The 23,195-nt window shown below is 38.4% G+C and overlaps 1 protein-coding gene across 1 annotated transcript in view; it reads left to right on the top strand.

The window, feature by feature from the left end:
* The window catches only part of LOC107291825 (FGGY carbohydrate kinase domain-containing protein-like), a 78,850-nt gene that overhangs the window by 11,232 nt on the left and 44,423 nt on the right, over positions 1 to 23,195 (top strand). Inside the window, exons 4-7 of the mRNA XM_015820858.2 lie at positions 5,366 to 5,387; positions 14,324 to 14,537; positions 17,254 to 17,365; positions 19,568 to 19,719. Of these exons, the coding sequence (XP_015676344.2) occupies positions 5,366 to 5,387; positions 14,324 to 14,537; positions 17,254 to 17,365; positions 19,568 to 19,719 (500 nt within the window). The remainder of the gene's footprint in view (positions 1 to 5,365; positions 5,388 to 14,323; positions 14,538 to 17,253; positions 17,366 to 19,567; positions 19,720 to 23,195) is intronic.

A 23,195-nucleotide genomic window follows, 5' to 3' on the forward strand; every position in this document is an offset into this window, starting at 1 on the left:
ACTGCATTGTTTGGTCACCACAATTTTAAAAAGATGTTGAGACTCTAGAAAGAGTGCAGCAAAGATGATTAAGGGACTGGAGGCTAAAACATATGAAGAATGATTGCTGGAATTGGATATGTCTTGTTTAATGAAAAGAAGGTCAAGGGGGTGACATGATAGCAGTGTTCCACTTGTGGGTTGCCACAAAGAAGTCAAACTATTCTTCAAAGCACCTGAAGGCAGGACAAGAAGCAATGGATGGAAACTAATCAAGGAGAGAACCAACCTAGAACTAAGGAGAAATTTCCTAACAAGAACAATCAGTGAAACAACTTGACAATAAAAATTTAGAGGAAATTTCCCTTAGTTATTCTCCTAGTTACTGGTTAATGTGACTTTGGTTGCAGATGAAAGGAGGGGATTTGGGGAAGGAACAAAAAATGTAAGCAGTTCTGCTGGATTGAACCCCCAGTCCAGCTATTACAACCTTGAACGAGGAATCCCACTGAGTGAGCAGCCAAGCTGGTAACCAGCACATCTCCTGGTAGCAAATCCCAAAATTTAATTACACGCTATGTAAGAAACAAAAACAACCCACATCTTTTTGCCCATCCTGATTCTTCCAGGGTTCAATTTCATTGGGTGATTTCTGGTATTAGGCTTTTTTTTGGATGGGGAAAGTTTATCCTTGTCCACTTCATCCACTCAGTGCATAATTTTGTAACTCTTCTTCTCATTTGCTTCTTTTCTAGATTAAAAAGCCAGAAATGTTGCAATGCTTCCTCATAAGGAAGGTGCTCCAGCCCTTTTGATAATCTTCATTACTGAATCTTCTCTACTTCCACTTAATTTAATGCCTTGCTTGAAGTCTGTGGGCTGCATGAGGACGAGAGGCTGAAGGTTACCCATTTTTTTCTCCAGCTATATCCTTAGTGACAAGGATGTTTTTAGTATTCCTTAGAAATGTTGACAGCATTCTAGAGGAGAATTCTGAATAAGTCTGGTAAAAATAGTTGTTTTGTAGCTGGCAGGGCATGCTATGTCAGGGAAGTTTTCCGGGACAGCCATCTTATGGGAGTGCCTATAACATGCTGCGAAAATCCCACCAGCCCATCTCAATATGACCTGTTTCTAATTATGCTTCTATGGTTCTGCAGTCTAAAACAGTTATAAAGTCTCTTTTGCATGATGATAATGACATCTAGCTTCTATTCTTAGACTAGTATCCAATATATAATTCTCTACCACCTTTTAGTATGCAGTACTGCAAATGACAGAAGCAGAGATAATGAAATTAGATGCACTGTGACACTGTTGATTAGAATGAATGGCATCCCAGTTAACGTAAATGTCTTACCATTGTAAAATAAAATGTGAATGACACATGGGGGGGAAATAAAATACAGATGTACATATCCCGAATGCATATTTGATTTCAAGTGAAGGAGACATCCTATGATGCAGACATTCACAAGCACAAAGATGATAATGTTTTCAAAACAGTCTTTTTGGAGAGAGATAAAAACTCAAAGGGTAATAGAATTTCCAGTTGGCTGAAAGAACAAACATTATGATTTATTATTGATTTATACTTATTTTTCCATCTTTTCTTTCTTTTGGCATAAAATATAAAAATGTGGGGCAAGTTTGAAACATGCAGGTGTATTACAAGAAAATATGGCTTGCATTGCCAAGGCAACTATAGGCAGAGATGCTGGATTTTTGGAAGAAAGAAAATGGACTGGAGATGTTTTAGATAAATAGAAGAAAACTAGGACAGGAGAAATGAGAAGGGAAGGGAAGGAATGGAAGCCAAAGGATGATGTCTGGAAAGATCCAGGGCAACATTCAAATGACATACTATTTAAAGCTTAGCTCTTGTGTACAAAGTTTTGACTGTGGATTAAGCCATGAAGATTTGGACCGCTATTGATGTTCTTGTAGAATTAATTGTACTATAAAAGTTGACATGAAAAAGAAGAGCACAGGTCATTTGAAATCAAGACATGGCAATGATGCAAGTTTTTAATTAATGCTATCTCACAGCAAGTGATTTCCCAGGGGAGCTAAGGCAATGTGTAGTGAATGGTAAATCCTACTATGCAGGCATCCATCCTTGGACAAACACAACAGTGTGGATGTCTGAATTATTGCATAAAAGCTGTCTGGAAGACCAAGCAGAGCAATTAAATCTTCTTGCCTGTATGAACCCTTACTACAGGTCAAACAAATCTAATTTTTATTGTTCCTTAAGGAGATGATGTCTATGAGGAAGACAAAGAAGGGATATAGCGAAGAACTTTAATGAAAAAAAAGTTCACAAAAATGCCACAGCAACTAAGATAAATTGTATTATAGCAAGGGTTCATGAGTAATTGATGACTCATGTGGTAATGCTTTGGTAGCCAGGTTGTTCTGTGATAGATCTCAAGTGAACTGGAAGAACCTTTCAAGGAGAAAAACAAGGTTAACTTTTAACCTGAATAAAGGGGGGAAAAAAGATTTCAAGAGATATATGATAAACTTGCCGCTGCCTATTATATGACTGTGTTTTGCACAGCAAATATAAAAATGGTAATATAAAGGATGGACAGAAAACATTTTTATAGGATTAGCATAGATCAGAGAAGAAATAGCCTAGCACATACACATTCACAATATGGAAATACTTTTCAAAGCTCCTAGAATTATACAAACATCACAATCCTGATTGTAAATGTTATTTTGTGCTGCAATAGTTAATAAGAAATATTATATTTATGGACTCTCTCCATTTCTCAAAATGTCAGGTCTCTGGCTTCAAAGGCTACTGCTGCTAGTGAAGCAATATGATTAAGTGAACCTTTTAGGACAGATTTATGCAAAGAAATTTTCCTCCAGTAAGTGTCACATGGGGTCTAACTCAGGGAGAATATTTCAAAGATGCCACCTCTTATTTAGACCCACTAAATTAGATGAGATTAGTGGTCAAATGGACAGCAGGCCAAATTGGAGCAATATTGATTTATCCTACATTTATTGTTGGCTTTCTTTTTTTACTTTTAAAGCAGGAAAACTAGGAACTTTCATTCACAGTGCAAAATTTTTGTAGCAGAGAGGCGATGTAACTGTGCTAATCTTCCTAGGAAGATCACTTAGAAAAGTTAAAACACAGCATGGAATACATATTGATTCTATAAGTTTCTAAGTTCAGAATCCACATGTTTTGCAAACTCAAATGGACTGTGCAAGTTGTGTATTTATGCAACTCCTCACAATTGGTGATTCAAATAAACACATTTGTCTGGGTTTTTTTTCCTATAACAGATGAGAGCAAAGGGAGACTGACCCATTGAGCAGCTATATATACAAAGGTGCTAAAATGTCTCTGTGTTAAATAGCATTGAGTACAGGTGGGGCCTCAATTTAATAACACAATTGAGCCCAACATTTCTGTTGTTAAGTGAGTTTTGCCCCATTTTTATGTCCTTTCTTGCCACTGTTAAGTGAATCACTGCAGTTGTTAAGTTAGTAACACAGTTGTTAAGTGAATCTGGCTTCCCCATTGACTTTGCTTGTCAGGTCACAGTGATCACATGACCCCGGGACATTGCAACCGTCATAAATACATGCCAATAATGCATTGCAACCGTCATAAATACATGCCAATAATGCATTTCCATGATATATGAACCAGGTGAATTATAACTATGCTAACTTAATGGCTGGTTCTGACTTGCTACTGTTAGTCATGATTGCATGGCCCAGTATGTGTGAACCCGGCCATCGCTTTTTAAAAATGAACCTTAATTGGCTGGGTTCACACATACCAGAGTATATAAACATGGCTAGCAGTAGCATAATTACTAGCTTCACAGAAATGCATTGCGCCCACAAACAAGGAAACCATACCATAGCTAGTGTTTTTTAGTGTAGTCAGAATAAAATTTAGTATCCAGTCAATTATTATTTTTTTGACGTACAACCTAGATTAATGCAATTGTGAACCTAGTTACTGTTAGATTTTTTTTAATGGAATACTTCCTAGAGTTCAAATAAAAATACAGTCGTTTTATTTGTAGGCTGCTCTTAGCCATCACCCTAAATTAAAATATGTTCAGTATTACTTAGCTTGGAGGGCATCAGTTAAGACCCTTCAGCCTTTTTCCCTTGATATTTCAAGGGGGAAAAAAAAGACAGATCTTGGCAAGCCAAGAAAAAGAAAATCGATAAAACTTTTGCTTAAAAAGAGAGACAGAGTAGGAGGCAGATCTTAAGCTTTATTACATCCTACCTCTAGCATATCCAACACAGGAGATGCTAGGACAACACAGCTCAGGATCCAAAAGATCTTGACAGACTTCAACAATGGGCCCTATCCAACAACATGAAATTTAATGTGGAGAAAAGCTAGGTCTTGCACTTACGGTTGCAGGAATTGGGTATAGCCGGTCTAGAGAAAAGGATTAGGAGTGACATGATAGCAATATTTCAGTATTTGAGGGGCTGCCACAAAGAGGGGATCAACTCCTTTTCCAAAACACCAGAAGGCAAGACAAGAAACAATGGATGGAAATTAATTAAGGAGAGAAGCAACCTAGAACTAAGGAGAAACTTCCTAACAGTAAGGCCAATTAACCAGTGCAGGGATAGGCAACCTCGGCTCTTTTATGACTCGTGGACTTCAACTCCCAGAATTCCTGAGCCAGCCATGCTGGCTCAGGAATTCTGGGAGTTGAAGTCCACGAGTCATAAAAGAGCCGAGGTTGCCTACCTCCGAACCAGTGGAACAGCTTGCCTTCAGAAGTTGTGGGTGCTTCATCACTGAAAGTTTTAAAGCAAAGACTGCTCAGCCACCTATCTGAAAGGATTATAGATCTTCTGCTTGAGCAGGGGGTTGGACAAGGTCCCTTCCAGCTCTATTCTGATTGAAATATTTTAAAGAAGAGATTGGACAGCCATTTGTCCGGGATGGTATAGGCCAGGGTCTCCTGCTTGGGCAGGGGATTGGATTAGAAAACTTCCAAGCTACCTTCCAACTATGTTATTCTGTTCTCGATTTTGCAAATAGTAAGAACCGTGAGTAGAAACGGGGTGGGGGATGGAGGCGGCAGAGAGAAAAATAGCATTTTCGGGGAAAGGAGCGCCTTATTCTCCGCCCCCACCATCGCATTTGAGAGCGAGGCGGGAGGGGGGGGCGCTCGGTCAACAGACCAATCAGAAAAAGCATTGACAAATGCCCTCCTGCCAAGGGAAAAAAAAGGCGTGCGGCTTTTTTTTTTTTTTTTTCCCCGGTCACGGCGGCTCCCCCGAAGGCCGGAAATTGCTCTGTCAGGAGCCCCGGCGGTTGCTCATCAAGCGCGTGGTGATCGTTGCTTTTGACCCCCACCGCTTGCTTGCTAAGATCGTGTTTCACTTTCGGGCAAGTAAGTGGCTTTCGCTTTCCCAGGAAAATAATAGGTTGTGTATCGGAGCGTCCTGTCGCAAGAAACCCTCCTCTTACGGCGCCTTGCCTGGCCTTTCCGTAGAGCAGTGTTTCTCAACCTTGACAATTTAAAGGCATGTGGACTTCAACTCCCAGAATTCCACAGCCAGCAATGCTGGCTGAGGAATTCTGGGAGTTGAAGTCCACATGCCTTAAAATGGTCAAGGTTGAGAAACACTGCGTAGAGCAAGGGCTCTCCAACCTTGGCGATTTTAAGACTTGGGGGACTTCAAAGCTGGCTGAGGAATTCTGGGAGTTGAAGTCCACGAGACTTGCCAAGGTTGGCGCTCTCTGCCGTAAAGGACAAAAACACGCTCTCCTCCCCCCCCCACCTCCGTCGAAGGGCTGCCTCTGGGCGCCTCTCAGAAAAGGAGCCGGGTCCTCCTCCTTCCGCCTGCGACGCGAGTGGGTTTGTTTGGCTTGGATTCCCCCCCCCCGCGTGTATGCCCGGGGAAAAAAAAGTATGGTACCGTAGAAATTCTTCTCTGCTCGTAAAGTGACAGCAGAGCCATTGCATTCTAGAATTAGTATTTTTTTTATTGGGCACCTGATGACCGAGCCTGGGAAACAGGTGAGAAAATATAGTAAGGAGTAAAGCGAACCGTCTCAGCGTTAACTAAGGAGAACGCGAATTCCCTTGCAGCTACCTGGGGGAAAAAAAAAAAATAACGAGACCGATAGCTGAAATGAAAGTCCTTGCCAGGGGCATTTTCTTCGCTTCATTTGTTAGATTGCTTTCTTGGCTTTCCTGCAGGAGCTCAAACTAGTTCCAGTTTTTTCCTCCAAAACACACAGTTCTGTAACTCCTAAGTTGCAGTGAGAGTGACAGCACAAAACCACACAATGAGTCTCCAAGGCTAAGACGCAAGTTGATTTGGGTTCTCCCCAAGTCTGGCTCACCCTTTGAGCAGTAGTCTATACCTGCTCCTCAGGATAGGATGGGAAAGAAGGGAGGGAGGAAGGAAGGAAGGAAGTTAAGTTTCCTGCCTGAGCAGGGGGTTGGACTGGAAGACCTCCAAGATCCTTTCCAACTCTATTATGATGATGATGAGGAGGAGGAGGAGGAAGGAAGGAAGGAAGGAAGGAAGGAAAATCACTTGCAGGGTTCATGCATAATTATCCCTGCTCAACCATGTTTTACATAGTCAAGTTTATAAGTTTGCATGACAACTCAGAACCAAAATCTAATTTCAATGGTTATGTTCATAGAACGTAGTTGGTGAAATACAGTTCTCTCATTTCTGGTCTAATGGCTTCAGAATTTTTTAAATTGATTTTTCTAACTGCTTCAAAAAATTGAAGATGAGATAAGGTTATCAACTGCAGAATTAGTTCTAATTAATAGGGAAAGGGGGGGGATGTAAAAGCAGCCAGAAACTTGAGTGGAGGTGATGTGTCATCTTCAGAATCAAGATACTGCAGAAAGAAAAATTAGAACATAGTCACACTTGGTTTTAGGAGAGACAATTTCAGCTAGCTTAGAGAAGTATTGAGGTTAAAGGGAATTGCAGAAGAGTAGAAGATTTCTGAAAAACAAGATATTCTAAACCAGGGGTCTTCAAACTTGGCCCTTTTATGACTTGTGGACTTCAACTCCCAGAATTCCTCAGCCAGGCATGCTGGCTGAGGAATTCTGGGAATTGAAGTCCACAAGTCATAAAAGGACCAAGTTTGAAGACCCCTGTTCTAAACCCTTCTGCATTTCTTTTGAGTGCATAATTGTACCCCATTTCAGTCACAAGAAAAAATGGGGCAGCTTAAGAAACCATTGTAGACCAAAGGAACTTTCAACTGACCTAGAGTTTTAAGCAAGGACATCTATAGGAACCATGTATTAGCCTTAAGGAAGCACACGAGCAAGTAGCTATCAGCAGAAATAAAGTTAGGCTAACGTGGAAAAGGAGTTTAGTTTCACTTAGTAAAGGACAGCAACTGGAGTTTGGGGTCTGTGTCAGTTGAAAAGTGGAAGAAAAAGAAGTGCACTTCCTACTCATTGAACAGTGCAGTAGCAAGTGATAAGAAGACAAATCTCAACTTCTAGTTTCCTTCTGTAGCTGAAAAGTAGGGTCAGTGTGGATAGACTGAATTCCAGAAGAAATTAGAGTCCAGGAACAAAGAAGTCATTGTAAGGGTGTTTCTTCTGTTTTCCATCCCCCCAGTGTATTTTAACCCTTCTAGTTTACCATCTATATTCATACAGTTTAGAGGAGCAAATCCGCTCATATCTCTGGTATATCCTAATAAATTTGCTCATCTTGCAATTCAGTTGATAAGCCTTCTTTAAACTGAAGAATTAAAGCTAATTCATTTCAGTCTCCACCTTTCAGATAGAATTGAAAGACTTATCTGTGACTATCTACCACACCTTGACACAATTTGCTAATTTCTTGATTAGCTTTCTGGCTGGGTTTTAAAAGCATCTTTGAGTATCTGCATAAAATTGGCATAGCTATCCATCACAGGATTATTATTGTCTACCAGAGTAATTTCCTGTTTGGCAGCTTATAAGTCAAGAGCCCAAGGATAAATCTCATCCATACGGAACGTGGGGAAATTTCAGTTATCCCCAATTAAATGTATAGCCTACACTAAAGGATAAAAAGAACAAATTTATTTGGGGATCTTCCCTATTTGTCTGGTAACAAGCTCTGGTAACAAGAAAACATGGTTGGATCGGCAAGAATCGCCATAGCTGGTTCAAAGCAACCCAGTTGCTGACATTAACCAAGTATTGAGCTTTATACCAATAATTCAGTGCTGCAGTTGAATGTTGAACTGTAGCACTGATGACTTGTTCACCAGTAAGTGGTGTTCCCAGAGGGCTTTAGTCAAGCCATAGCCATGGTTTTAGTCAAGAACATAATAAAATGTGGCCTTTCCTTATAAGTGTTGTTGATATGAGTGTTAAGCTCCTGGCCAGAGGTCTTCAAACTTGGCCCTTTTGTGACTTGTGGGCTTCAACTCCCAGAATTCCTCAGCCAGCATGCCTGGCTGAGGAATTCTGGGAGTTGAAGTCCATAAGTCATAAAAAGGCCAAGTTTGAAGACCCTTGCTCTTGGCAGTAAGTTTACCAAAAACATCATTCTCTTGGAATCATTTTTAACAGGATTTATTACAAGGGAAAGAGATTTTATTATAGAAAATTTCTACAACTAGATTACTTTCTTTTTAAGAAGCCGGTTTGTCATATCTGCTCATTAGGACATTGGTTCCTTTCCAGTGTCCCAATGATGAATCAATGGGCTGGCAATGTGTTTCCCAAATAATTGAGGAATGTGCAGATATCTGCAAATGTTTTCTCACATGTCTGCCCACTCCCTGAATACTGCTCAACTGTGAATACGCCATTACAAAAACTATGGTTCAGTTTATTAGGCAATTGATTTGTGATTAGTTAGAGAGGAATATGTTACATGGCAGGAACCATCATTGTATTGCCAGAGCCAGGTAATTGTCAAACTGAACTAATTTTCTCTTTTTCTTTTTAAAGAGCAGACTGTTTAATTGGCTGTGGGAGTGTAATAGACATAGTTATTTAAATTTCAACAAAATATATGACAGTGTTTCTTATGAAACATTTATAGAGAAGATAACAAAATATGGGCTGGACTGTATTACCATTAGTTGGACACACTTATAGCCATAAGTGTACCTCAAGCTGGAAGGAGGTGAGAGCTGCAAGACTCCATTCTAGGCCATCTTCTGTTTGGATGAAGGGTTAGAAAATATGAGACTTGCAAATTTGGGAGATAGATGAAGGAAGAGTAAATAGAGGACAGATTCTAGATTCAGGAGGATTTTGACACGCTAGTCAGTGGACAGAAGCCAGCAACATAAATTTCAACAGGGACAAATGTGTAGTTTTTTATTTGCATAAAAACAATCCATGGCATGAATATATGATTAGAGCAATCATATCTGGCAGAAGTAGATGCAAAAAAGAACCTTAATGGAGTGTAAATAGAGTGATCCTGTTACAAAAAAGCAAATGCCATCAAAGGCAGCATCAAGAGAAGTGTTATTGTTTCAAGAAGCAGTGAGTTGTAATTGCCTCTAAACAAACTTTGATTAGAAATCAGGAAGAATTTCGTACAGGCAGTACTCAACTTACGATATGAAGATATGACAAACACAAAAAAAGATACTTAGGACTCAGATTTGAAGTTCCAATGGCTGCCCCTCCCCCCCACACACTTGCTGGAAAGCAATGTTTATTTCCAGTTTACTTGCAGTTTCCAACAAAAAACATTCTTGCAGACAATGAGTTCTCTTAACGACCACGATGATTCACTTAACGACTGGCATGACGTAAGCCCATATTCCAAGCTCCATTATAGTTTAGAACAGGGGTAGACAACCTTGGCTCTTTTATGACTCGTGGACTTCAACTCCCAGAATTCCTGAGCCAGCCATGAAGTCCACGAGTCATAAAAGAGCCAAGGTTGCCTACCCCTGGTTTAGAAGATGAGGATTACGTGAACTGGCAAATGTTGTTTAACAATGGACCAGATTGCCTCAGAAGATGATGGATTTCTTTCCCTGGAGCTATTTAAGCAGAGGTTGTATAGCTATTTGTTACAGGTGCCATAATAGCACTTAGCGGGTGTTGTAACAGAGGATCTCTGAGGTTCCCTCCCAACCCATACATTCTACTAATTTTCTGGCTGAGGCATTATTTTATAATGCCCTCATAAGTTTCCCATGGAATATCTTACAGTTTGGTAACCATGGTTTGTTAAAATGTTACAATTGATTAGGTTCACGACATTACCCTTAGTCATTAACTATAGTTTATCAACCACAGTGAGTTTATACCTCTGGTTTAATCAGAAGTAGCTACCGTACATCCATATCTTCCATAGACCAGGAGTGGGGGATGGTTTCATGTGCAACCTAGATCCTGTGCATGCTCAGAGAAGTTCACTTGCTCAGCCGTTGCTTGTGCAGCTCAGTTGCTAACAAGCCATGGACCAGTACCAGAAAATATGTAGTTATTAAATAGCAGGTTTTCAAGATTAGTTGGTCATTGGTAGTAGTTAATGAAGTTATGGAGTTGAAGTTCAATATATACTGTACATTAGGCATCATATTAGAAGTGATTGCTTTTTTTACAATAAATCTTCATTCTGCCTTATTTTTGTCCAGGAAAAATATTAAGAAAGTATATCCTAGTAATAATTGTCCTTGGAGAATGTAAAAGACCCTTTATCACTGATTGATCTCATGGTCATTTCAGCAATCAAACTTTTTAAAAACTTGTTTCTTTTGTTTCCTGGCTGGTTTGATCAGCTCCGTGTTTGCTTCTATTCACTTTAAACAATGCTCTGGATTTTTTTTTTTTTATTTAAAAAAAAAAACAGACTTCCAAAGACTATTTATTTTCTGCTTCTGTCATCATGGTTCAGTGCCAAAAAACTGGAAAATTTATTCAAGGAGAAAGCAGGAAGTATGTGCTTTGCTGTATACACAGGTTGAGTAATATCTCTGCAGATTACTGGTTGCTGGACTGTATGAATATTTATTATGCACTATGACTCTTTGATCGTTAAGTGTAGTTTGTGAAGCTTTCCACTTCTAGGATTTGTAAAAAAAGTACTTATTGTTGGTTTTTTGCTTAAAAACTGTTTAACAATAAAGAGGATAATTTAAAAATAAATGCAATATTGGGCTGAGAAATTCTACTATTGTAGTTTGACTTAATTTTGAGCTTTTTATAATTTCTGAAAGAGTTAACCAAAATTTTGTACAGATTATTTTCTTTTAATTTTCATATTCAGAAGCTTTTATTAAAAAGTAGCTAAGGCACAAAGTGGCACTTTATAGAATTGCTTGTTATACCATGATGTTTTGACTATAAGTAATAATTAGTAGTGAAAAGATGGTAAATATTTACTGTTTACATTTGTATGTATTCTAACTATATTGCGACACAATCCACTTGCTAACACTTATTTGTAAAAGTGATAATGATCTGCTTGGTGAACAAATGGGCTCAAATAGGTTTCTAGCGGTGCAGTAACTTGAGGGATCTTTCACTTTGTTTTTAAAATGTGTCATGATCACATTTACAAAAATGTCAGTGTACTACAGAAGAATTACCTTTAGCATTGAAGAATAGTCATATTTCTGGTTGAGTGTATACCAGGTGCCTTCAAACTTGGCCCTTTTATGACTTGTGAACTTCAACTCCCAGAATTCCTCAGCCAGCGTACCTGGCTGAGGAATTCTGGGAGTTGAAGTCCACAAGTCATAAAATAATTCTGGGAGTTGAAGTCCACAAGTCATAAAAGGGCCAAGTTTGAAGACCCCTGGTGTATACTATGGCCAAGGTTCACATGTCCTAGGGTGGCAATGTGTGACTTTAAATATGATTATGTCCCTTATTTCTTCTCCAAATGGCAACAAATGTTAAAAAATTGTTCATAATAAGTTCTGAGTTATGTGTAAAATTATGGGTCTTGATACCAGTTAGGCAGAGTTAGGCAAGGTGAATAGGACAATGATTAATAATGTTATCTGGAATCCTTTTGACCTTATGGAAGTGAGGAAATTCCCTGTAGTGTGGCATTGCCATATGTGTAACACTTACCTGGCTTCTTCAAATAGTCAATGGGATGTGCTTGTAGTGGGATTTGGAAATTGATGAACATCTCTGGGAGAAGGTTATTGTTTTGAAAGAGGCAGTGGACTCTCTGTTGTAGAGGCCATCTCTCAATTCAATTGTATTAACTCTCAGTGTTTCCAACTTTCTTTTTGTGATGAAGATTGTTGAGAAAATGATGGCAACAAAGAATCATAGAAGAAGTAAAATCTTTGTAATTAATTAAGTTTATCCCCCAGGTGTGGGATAAAAAAAGGCATTTATTGCTCTAGGGCAGTGATGGCGAACCTTTTAGAGACCGGGTGCCCAAAAACCGACCCCGCCTGCCCCGTTCCACTCCTGCTCTGCCCCTGCTCCGCCCCCAGCCCGGCCCCACCCACCTGCAGGGCTACCCGCTGCCTCCACGCCCTGCCACAGATCGCCCAGGCGGCCCTGCAGCACCATGGTGGCCATGCCGTCTGCCTGCGCCCTGCAGCATCATCTGCGTGCGACAGGGCACAAGGGCGGAGTCTTGTCCCTGCTGCCCGGCTGCCATGTCCTTGGCTGCGCTGCTCCGCACCAGCTGTGCTTGGGGGTGACCTCTGGGGGGCTGCTGGTGAGGTGGGGGCCACGGGGGAGGTAGGTCTGGCGCGACAGCGTGAGTGTCCACAGAGAGGGCTTTGAGTGCTGCCTCTGGCACTGGTGCCACAGGTTCGCCACTACTGCTCTAGGGCAGGCATGTCAAACTGCTGGCCTGTGGGCCAGATGCATCACGCTGAAACTGCGCCCACCCCATTGCCAGCAATTGGGAAAAAGTCGCGATACATCGCATGACATCACGTGACACGCGAGTTTGACATGCCTGCTCTAGGGAATTATCTTAATCAGGACTTGGATGTGGGGAGTGTATCCCTCTTGGTCATATTAGATCCTTAAGTATTGTTCAAAACCTTCCAAAATAGTATTTTTCTTACAAAGTTTAGATGTACCGTATTTTCCGGCGTATAAGACGACTGGGCGTATAAGACAACCCCCAATTTTTCCAGTTAAAATATAGAGTTTGAGCGAGAGAGAGGGGGGGGGGGAGAGAAAACTTGATGAGTAATATGCCAAACCACATGTGTAAAGGAATAAAATAGAATACCCGTATTTCCGGCGTATAAGACGACTGGGCGTATAAGACGACCCCCGACTTTTGACAAGATTTTCAGGGTTTAGAAAGTCGTCTTATACACCGGAAAATACGGTACTTTCATCATTGGTTTAATTCAGGGGTAGGCAACCTTGGCTCTTTTATGACTTGGGGACTTTAATTCCCAGAATTCCTGAGCCAGCCATGCTGGCTCAGGAATTCTGGGAATTAAAGTCCCCAAGTCATAAAAGAGCCAAGGTTGCCTACCCCTGGTTTAGTTCCTCACAGAGTGGGCAAGTTCTAGTCATTAGTAGTAGTAGTAATAGTAGTACAATAGTAGTAACAGTAATGAGAGAAAAGCAATCAATTCAATAGTTATTCTAGTATTGTGATTCACAGTGCTTGGTCCAAATGTTATTTAACATCTGTATGAAACTGATGTGGGAGATCGTCCTTTGACCTGTGCTAAGTATCACCAGTATGCTGATTATACTCATTTTTACATCACAACCCCAAATCAAGCTGGAGATACTATAATAGTCTTGAACTGGATCCTTGAGGCTATCAGGGACTTTAGAAACAATGTGAGGGCCTCCTTGTCCATAGTGTCATCTACTCTTTGAGCAGAAGCTGAGAATCCATAAAGACCCCAGATTGTATATCATTGTTGAGAGGGGAAGTGTAGTTCTATCCACGAATAAAGATGGACAATTGCCAGGTCTAGGGAGCCCTAATAAACACAACCATTTGGTCTTGGTAGAATTGAGTTGGAGTTGGGTCCTTCATATCCAGGTTTACACAGTGTCCAGATATGGTGACAGAACCACAACATTTTGGTGTCCAGGTTTTGAGAGGGGTATTTTTTATTTTACTCTAAATGGATTTTAATTGTATTAATTGAATATTTAGGGTGTTGTTTTTATATAGAGTTATATTATTACAGTATAAGCTATCCAGAATCTTTGGACTGGGTGATACAGATTTTTTTTTAAATAAATGACTGATTAACTACATAAATATTCTATGCAGAATTACCAAAATTTTTATCAATTTCAAATTGTATGCTTAACGTTAAGAATTTGCTGCTTTGCAAGTACAGTATTCTCCAAGGCTGTCTAAATCAGGTGTCTTTTACAGATTCAATTTTTATTTCTCTGTTTTCCAGAAGCCTGCTCAAAATGCAAAGTGAGAACCTGGGACCAGTAAATTACTATGTTGGAATTGATGTTGGCACATCGAGTGTCCGTGCGGCTTTGGTAGACCAGATTGGCACGGTAGTGGCTTATGCAGAACATCCAATTCAAATTTGGGCACCGCAACCTGACTATTATGAACAATCCTCTGATGACATCTGGGCAGCTTGTTGTATAGTCACAAAGGTACAGATATAGTGTGAATAAATGACTATTGTATGTTACGTGCTTTGAGGAACCCTATCTAATTATCTGAGAGAAGTTGGCTGTCTTTGAAAATGATTGCAATGTGACATTCACCCCGACACACATGATTTTAGAAGATCACCCATCTCTTCACTGTTAAGTTCACAAAATTTTGGCTTTTGGATTCATATTTGGCTGCATGATAGCCATGTTTTAAAGACTGACAGCAGCTTCTGACAAAATGTGTCATATGTCAGTTACAGCTGCATTCTTTCTCTCTTTCTATCAAATGTTTTCTTCCTATGTGGCTAGCAGGGTTTTAATTGTACCCCTTCCAATATTCGTAACAAAGCTCTATTAAAAATAGCATAGATCAGCGGTTCTCAACCTAAGGGTCGCGACCCCATTTGGGGTCGATCGACCATTTCACGGGGGTCGCCAAGCAAGGCTGTCCGCCATTTTTTCCCCCTTTTCCGGCGGGTGCCTTACCTCCCTTGGGCTGGGCCAGCTGGTGGTTGGCCTGCTCCGTCTCTGCCGCTTGCCAGCTACGCCTCGGCCGGCGCAGGGGGCGGAACTACGCATGTGCGGCACTCCCGGGCAGGGAAAGTCCTCGACTTACGACCGGTTGGGTAGTCCTCGACTTATGACCAGTTTAGTCCTCGACTTACGACTGGTTTAGTCCTCGACTTACGATCGGTTGGGGGTCGTAAGGTTGAGAACCACTGGCATAAATGCTATTGGACTGGACCTCCTTCATTTATTGAGCAATTTATTCATTAATTAATTTGCAGGGTGGGATGCACGGAGAGCTTTAGTCTTTTTCTAACTCATGGCGGTTTTGAATGTGTTGGGTTTCTATTGCAAAATTTATACCTTGAAGTTGTATTTTTTTTTGTCATCCAATAAGGCACTCAGAAAAAAATACCAAATTCTTATTTGCTTTTTTAAAGCGATTCTGTATGTCTGAGCACGTGATCAGATAAAAAACATGCATAAATTTCCTCAAGATGATTAAGAGGGCATGCATATGTTTATATTTTGCAACTGTATATTCATTGTAATGAAAATGAAACCTGAAAATCAAATAATGAATGCAAAATAGAAGGTTCTGGCTCCTTTGCTTTAATATGGATTCTATGGGCTGAAGTGATAATGGACATTAGGGGACAGTGAGGTGTTTTAGTCCTCTAAAAAATATGTGGATTCAAATCAGCCGATATTCTGAGGTTGGCTTTTTAAATATGCATGAGATACTTGGTAATTTGTAGATGGACAGTTCATTGTTCTCTTGTTATTGATCAGTCTTTTTAAACATTCATGAGCCGTGCTATTGAGTGAGTGTCCTAAGAGAGTTGAGGCCAGAACAATTGTTATGTGAATAATGCAATAAGAATAGAGAGCTTCTCTTCGTCACATATCCCCTCTCTTGTCCTATTTAACCTGAAGATTAAATACATTGTTATTACACTCTAGTAATCTGATTTACAAAGTATTTAAAAGGTAAGAGTGATTCTAACAGACACTGATGAAAAAAAAAACTTTCATTGGCATTAATATTTGTTTTTTTATTTGTCTTTTAGTTGGTGGGGGGAATAGCTTCTTGATCCTCAAAGTAGACACAGTGAGCCAGTTGCCAATTTCCTTCATCCATTCTCCTTCGTTTCTTTGGGCCTAATATTATGGCTTTCAGAGAATTGAAACCTTTTAAAATGTAGCTGGATGCATTTTAAGTACAGCCGAAGAAGGACACAGAGGGACCATCATACTTGGAAGATTAGTTTTCTTGTAGAGTTGTTTCCTCATCTGGGGAACCTTAAAAGGCTGATATCAATCATGCAAGTCTCACTGTGTTTTTCCATTCCTCCTTCTTATATCCTAATGATTCAGGGAAAAGCCATTCTGAGTCTCTTTTGATATTACCCAACCCTTAAGAAATAGGTTTGTCAATTTTGTTTCTGTAAGGGCTTCTGAATATTTCCCTCAAGGCCAACCCTGGGGCTCTCTACATCAAAAAAATGTCTGAGACTTTGAACACCTATTGTCACTAAAATTAGAGTGACGGGGTTCTAAGATGTACAGTTTCTTGGTGTTATTGTTGTTTTCAGATCAGTTCAATTCTACCAGGTAAACAAGTACTGTATCCATGAAAGATTTTATATTAACAGATCTCTCCTCAGATCTCACAGTGAAACAGTTGGGAAAAACATCATGAGAACACTTTTGGATGAGAGCTCATCAACACACTGAGCTTTTTAGTAAGAAAATATTGTTGAAGTTTAACAAATTATTTTTTCTGGAAGTGGATTTTTGACAACCACAGTAATAACCTGTTATGCTGGAAGTTACAGATACCATTTGTTTAATAGTTTCATTCTCATTATTGACCAATATACCAACATACGCAAGCTCATGCATCTCCATTATAATATATAATCAATCAGTTAAATGTAAAGGAAAATATAATTATTGATTTTTAAGAAGAACGAATTAATCAACAATGGATAAAGTAATCAATAGTCCAAACTGTTATATAGTTATCCTTATTAGTAATTTAGATAATCATATAGTGTTGGCGTTTATACTCTCTCTGTATGCAGTGCTGTGGATTTAAAGTTTAATTTGAACTTCAGCTTTATACACTACTGTATTAACTGTTTTGTGTGCCTCAATGAATAGAAAAGTGAGCTATCTATTTAATTTTTTTTTTCTTTCACAGAAAATTACCCAAGGAATAAATATTTCCCAGATTCGAGGGCTTGGCTTTGATGCTACCTGCTCCCTTGTTGTTTTGGATAGCCATTTTCATCCTTTGGCAGTCAACTCTGAAGGTAAAACCTTCAAATAATGACTAAGATTTGCAATAGTAAGATGATAATTTAAAAATAAAATCTGGGCAATGATAATTTAGCCAGTATAAATTCAATTATAAATTGTGCTGATACCGAATTACCCACTTTTCAGATAGATTTGATTAAAATGTTTGTATTTAAGTGTATAGGACTTTCATATATTTTTATGGAAGGAGATTTGCTATCAAGTTTTATCTAAAGTAAAAAGATAAGTGAATTAGAAGGAGAAAGTGAACACAAAAGAGGAAATTTGGCTGTGTCAGAAAGAAGTAAAGATTTCTTTATAGAGTGAGGGCTAAGTCACAGGGCTGCAGTCAGAAGGCAAAGGAAATAGTCTTCTTTTTGATCTCATGCATTACTACATGGAATCAGACATTTTTTGACTATGAGTACCGTATCTCCTAAAAAAAAGATGGACAAATCCTGCCTTCCCAATTACAGTCATATGAAAAAGTAAATACAACCCATTGATTTTTTTTTACTTTTTCATTATATTTCAACATAAAAATATTTTAGCTTCGTTTTAACATTATTGTTAGATAAAGGGAATATAATATAACAAATACAGCAACATCCAGCATTTACTTTTTGTATTCCATTATAAAATTTAAATAAACATAAAGATGAAATGAATCATCCATACGTTGGCATCTTAGGGAGCCACTGAATTGGAGTGGACTGGAATGTTACTATTCAGTAAACTAAATTAACTAAGAAGAAAAAATGTTGCTTTCATAACAAGCGAGGATATAGCAAGGACAGTACCTGGTTATAATGCAATCAGTAATTGAATAAAACCAATTAAACTTTATAGATTACCCTATTAACAATTATCCAAACCTATGCTCCAACCATTGATGCAGAAGAAGAGGAAGCTGATGAATTTTATGATCACCACCTGTCTGGAATTGGTAAAATGCGCAATCAATGTATCCAGATTGTGACTTGAGACTGGAATGTCAAAGCATTAAGAATGAAAACATAGTTGGTCCCTACTACCTAGGAAATCAAAATATTTTTAACAATTCTATCAAATGTCTTCTTGTTAGCACAGACTTCCAGTGACTAATGTGAATATCCCCAGATGCCTTACACAGAAATGGAATTGGTTATATTATTGGTATAAGAAGATGGAAAAGCTCACTTATAATAGCAAAAGTGTGGCCAGAGGCTGACTGTAAAACAAAATATGAATTACTCATGTGAAAATGTGAAGCCAAGTTAAGGAGGAATAAGACAGCTGATTAGTTTCTACAAAATGATATTGATCATATTCCTACCATTTTTGTTATAAGCCATGATTCAGAGTCTGATTCTGACTTGAAAGCTTCGAATACTGTGTTGGTCTGTGCATATCAACAGCCTTGAAACAGAACAACTTTTAAGGAAAACAAAAAGAATCACTTTGAAGCCCTCAGTTTCTACATAGGCAGAGGAACAGTGAAATGAACTTAAAGAAATTATTAAGGAGAAAAGTGGGGAAAAAATTGCCAGATTAAAAAAACCCCAGAAGAAATCAAACTGGATGTTAGAACAAACCATGAAAATTATCAGGAAGAATAAAGAACCTGAAGCCAAGAAATACAAAAATCTCAGGAAAGATATTAACAAAGAATTTTAGAAAGATGTTAGTAGAACAATGACATCTGTAAAGACATCAAGATGGAGAAAGCCACACACACACAAAACCTCAAACAAACAAATAAACAAACCAAAAATCAAACCAAGGAATGTCTTCCAAAAGATTTTTGAACTCAGATGGAGGTTACAACTTTGAAGTGATATGCTAAAGGCTGTCAGACAATAGTAATTAATGACAGGAAATTCTGGAACATGCTATGTTGGTCTAGGTGCTTTTATACATTTATTTGCTGTTTAACTGTAGCTTTTATAATTGCTAATGCAGTCCGAAGGAAGGCAGAATCTGTGCAAATATTTTGTATAATCAGAAAAAGGGGTGGATCACCTGTCAATATTGAATTTTCTTAATTGTAGTTGTGCCCGTTACAGCAGTCCCGTGAGACTATTTTTGTGATCTGTTTAAATATGTTGTAATTATAGGTACGGTGCATGTTTTTAATGAAAAAAGCATATCTTTGTAATGGAAAGTATCTGGATAGAAGAATATGTGTACTAAATATTTTAGTGGAAACAATGACGGCTTTGGTTTTGTTTTATAAGGAGAACACAAAAGAAACATCATCATGTGGATGGACCATCGTGCAGCTAATCAAGCAACACGCATCAATGAGACACAGCATAATGTGCTGTCCTTTGTTGGTGGTGTGATGTCGGTTGAAATGCAGCCACCTAAATTGCTATGGATGAAAGAAGTAAGTTCAAGAATTCAATAGACTTTGCCTATTTTTGCCAAGAATGCTTGAGTCTTCTAACCTGTATATCAACTGTTCTCATTCTGTTTCTTGCTAATGTTACAGCCATTATCTCCAGCTAGCTTAGCCAAACATTGCTTCTAACCTGCTTCTCTCCTTAGCCTTCTGTGGAAAGCATGTTGGGAAAGGTTACTGCTAATATCCAGAGATAATAAAATATAGAAGTATTGGAAACTATTGGAAACTATCAGTAACAAGGAAATTGCAATAATTTTCTAATGACTCCTGCTTTTTATGTTGGCTGTTTATAAATATAGTTATAGTTCCTAATATGGTCATTTTTAAATGTTGGATTGAAATATTTAATATTTTCTCAATTGGAAGGTCTGGCATGTTGTATATTGGTCTTTCGAAGAATGAGGTCAAGCCTGGACTATTTGCTAATGACAAAAAATACATAGTTAAAAAGTGTTAGTTAATATTCACTACTTTTATATATTTTACATCAAGAGTGGTAGGACTAACGTCTCATCCACTTCAGAATTATTCATAGTGTAAGTAGGATTTTTAACTGACTCTGTTGGTTGTTTGGTCTTCTAAGAAGTAAATAGTAGAAGTGGCATAAAGAAATGTACTTTTCTCCCTTTTCCCAACGATTCTGCTATCTTGTTTGGATGTATATTAGGATTTTGCAGTTATTCTTTCCTGCCAGGTGACAAAACACAAAATTTAGTACATTGTACTGCATGTTATGGGGATGGGATCTAGCTGGCACATGTTAACAATATTAATGGGTATCTGCAGATTCTTGCTTCTTGTATAAAAATAACAAAAGGATCATTGCACCATAATGCTGAAAGCTTTACCTCTTTCAGATGTGAGTGTGATGTCATAATGCATGTACAAAAGGAACAGAGCTTCCACTGCAACAATTCACAATACAATAATTAGACTGACCGATTTGACACAGCTGCAGGCATTCGTAAGGGAACTAACACTTTAGCAGTGATTCCATGTAAAAGAGGATATTTAAATTTGAAAAATATTAGGTTGGAATGGGAATTGAGCAAGTTTCTTTATCAACTCTATGTAACAATATAAAGCTTTCATCAGGAAACTTTTTGTTTGACGTCGCAGTGTGACTGGTGCAGGAAGACAGGGCTCCGGCTTCCGATTTCGCCCCGCTGGGGTCCCTAAAAAGGGTCGAAAATCACTCCGAAGAGGCGATGGAGAAGGAAGGGACCCTTGTTGATCATGGGAGGGCAGCAGCCCTCCCGTTTGATCCGAGGAAGCCCTCCAAACCGGCAGGGGAAAGACTGGCTACATTCGTGTGGCCAGTCAGAAGCTGCTGACAGCCAAAGAAAATAAGCATTAACCAGCAACTTTCAAGCAATGTGGATGGAATTGTGTGAGACCATATCCTCTCTTTATGACTTTAAGACTTTTTCCTGGGAAAAAACGCCCAAAGCAAAGAATCCTCCCCCATGAGAGAGGGGAGGGGAGTTTCTGCCCCAATCCCTCGGGAAAAGAAAAGCGGCAAATTAATTGCTTGGGGGGAAATAGAGAAAATTACAAGATTAATTTAGAAGCAAAAAATTACAAGATTAATTTAGAAGCAATAACTTTGAAATTTGGGGAGTTAAAAAAAAGAGACTTAAAAAGCTTGTAATATAAGTTTGGATGTAAAAAGCTGGAAGACGGCATCAACGACATCTAGTGGCGAACTACAGCACTACAATTTATTATACCTAAAGAAAACTTGGCTGGAAGCCCAGATTCAGATAAGACTCTTGTTGTTTTCAGAAACTTTCACTTTTGAAGACTGCAGCTGGGAAAAGGGGAGGGGACCTCTTGGGCTGCTTATCTGTGTGGCAGAGACAATAAACTATTTTGAAACTGGCCTGCCTGGACTATGAATATAAATACTAACTGACTTTTAGAGCTGCATCATGGAGCTATTTCCCTATAGAAGAAACATGCATTATTGATTGAGATGATGGAATTCTTTGGACTATAAACCTTTGATTGATGAACAGTTTTTTATTGCTCTTCTCTCTCTGGACAGAAAGGATGTGTTTTAAATTGGACAGAAAAATTTGAAAAATTTGAACTTTACTTATATGTGCTGAGGGGAGTCTTAAGGATGGACTGATAGGCTGGCTGGATAATTAGGAGTTCAAATGACAATTGACTGAAACTTTTTAAATCCCTAATAGATTGGACTATAAAGACTACATACAAAAACAAAATGGACATTCCATACTTAGCTTCAAATGGTAAAAAACCATCCCTAACACCTGACCCCAAAGCCCCCAGCTTGACATACCAACAAGAAAATGTTGATGAATTTCAAAAAGAAATTCTTTCTATGTTAAAATCAATACAAGAGACAATTGCCTTAACTCATGATGAGATTAAAAACAACACAAACGAGATAAAAGAACAATTTTTTAATCTAAATCTACAAACTCAGAAAATGACTACAAAGAAGGAACTAGCAACCCAGAAAATAGAAGGACAATCAGAGGAAGCAGATCCAAAGATGGAGGACCTAAAGAAAGGAACTAACAGACAGACTTAGACAAATGAAGAATTAGAAGACGTAGTGATAATATCGGAAAAGGAAAAGATATCTGTCAAGATCTCAGAATCCACTTGAGGATAAGAAAGAAGAGCTGATTGAATGGAAGATAGAGCTGTTAGGAGAATTGTGGGAAATTGGAGAAGGAGGATTTTAATGAATATCAGTGGACTGAGTGTCCTTCCAAAAATACTTTAATCAAATTGTCTTTCTTATTCCAAACAATATACACAGAAATAGAGGAAGAATTATTTGATGATTCAAATGCATTGATGTTAGTTGGCAAAGGAAGAAAGCTAGAGTAAGACTGAAGAAAATAGAGTTTTTGACCCATTAGATGGGATGTTATACTATTAATCAGATATTTGAACATGGCTGAGAATAGATAATTGTTAGAAATAGAAATATTATTATAACTAGAAAGATAGGATTTATAACTAGAATATTATATTTTGGTATGAGAAGGGAAATATGAAAATGCTAAGAGGGTTTGAATAAGGGAAGTTTTTGGTTACCCAAATATAACTTATTATGAGAAATTATAAGCAATAGAGACATTCTGAACACTGATGGGAAATTAAAATTAAAAAAAGTGGGAAAAACAGGATATTAATTGAACAAATGAATATTAAGTGCAAATGCAATTAAGATATATTTTGGTTAGAAAAGATATTTTAAACCGACATTATTGATATTATTAGGAAAATGTAGCAAAGATGTTGATATTCAATTGTATATGTATTAACAACAATAAGAATTGTATTTGCCTAATGTGAGAAAATGTGTACTACGGGAAGAAGAGAGGAAGCATTGGATGGTGTAATATTGGGCCTAGATTGAAGAACTTAATAATACCACTGAATAACTAATGGAACCAGGACAACACGTTGTTTAT

The sequence above is a fragment of the Protobothrops mucrosquamatus genome, unplaced genomic scaffold (genome assembly GCF_001527695.2).
Source record: "Protobothrops mucrosquamatus isolate PMUCROS unplaced genomic scaffold, P.Mucros_1.0 scaffold1192, whole genome shotgun sequence".
Lineage (NCBI taxonomy): Eukaryota > Metazoa > Chordata > Lepidosauria > Squamata > Viperidae > Protobothrops > Protobothrops mucrosquamatus.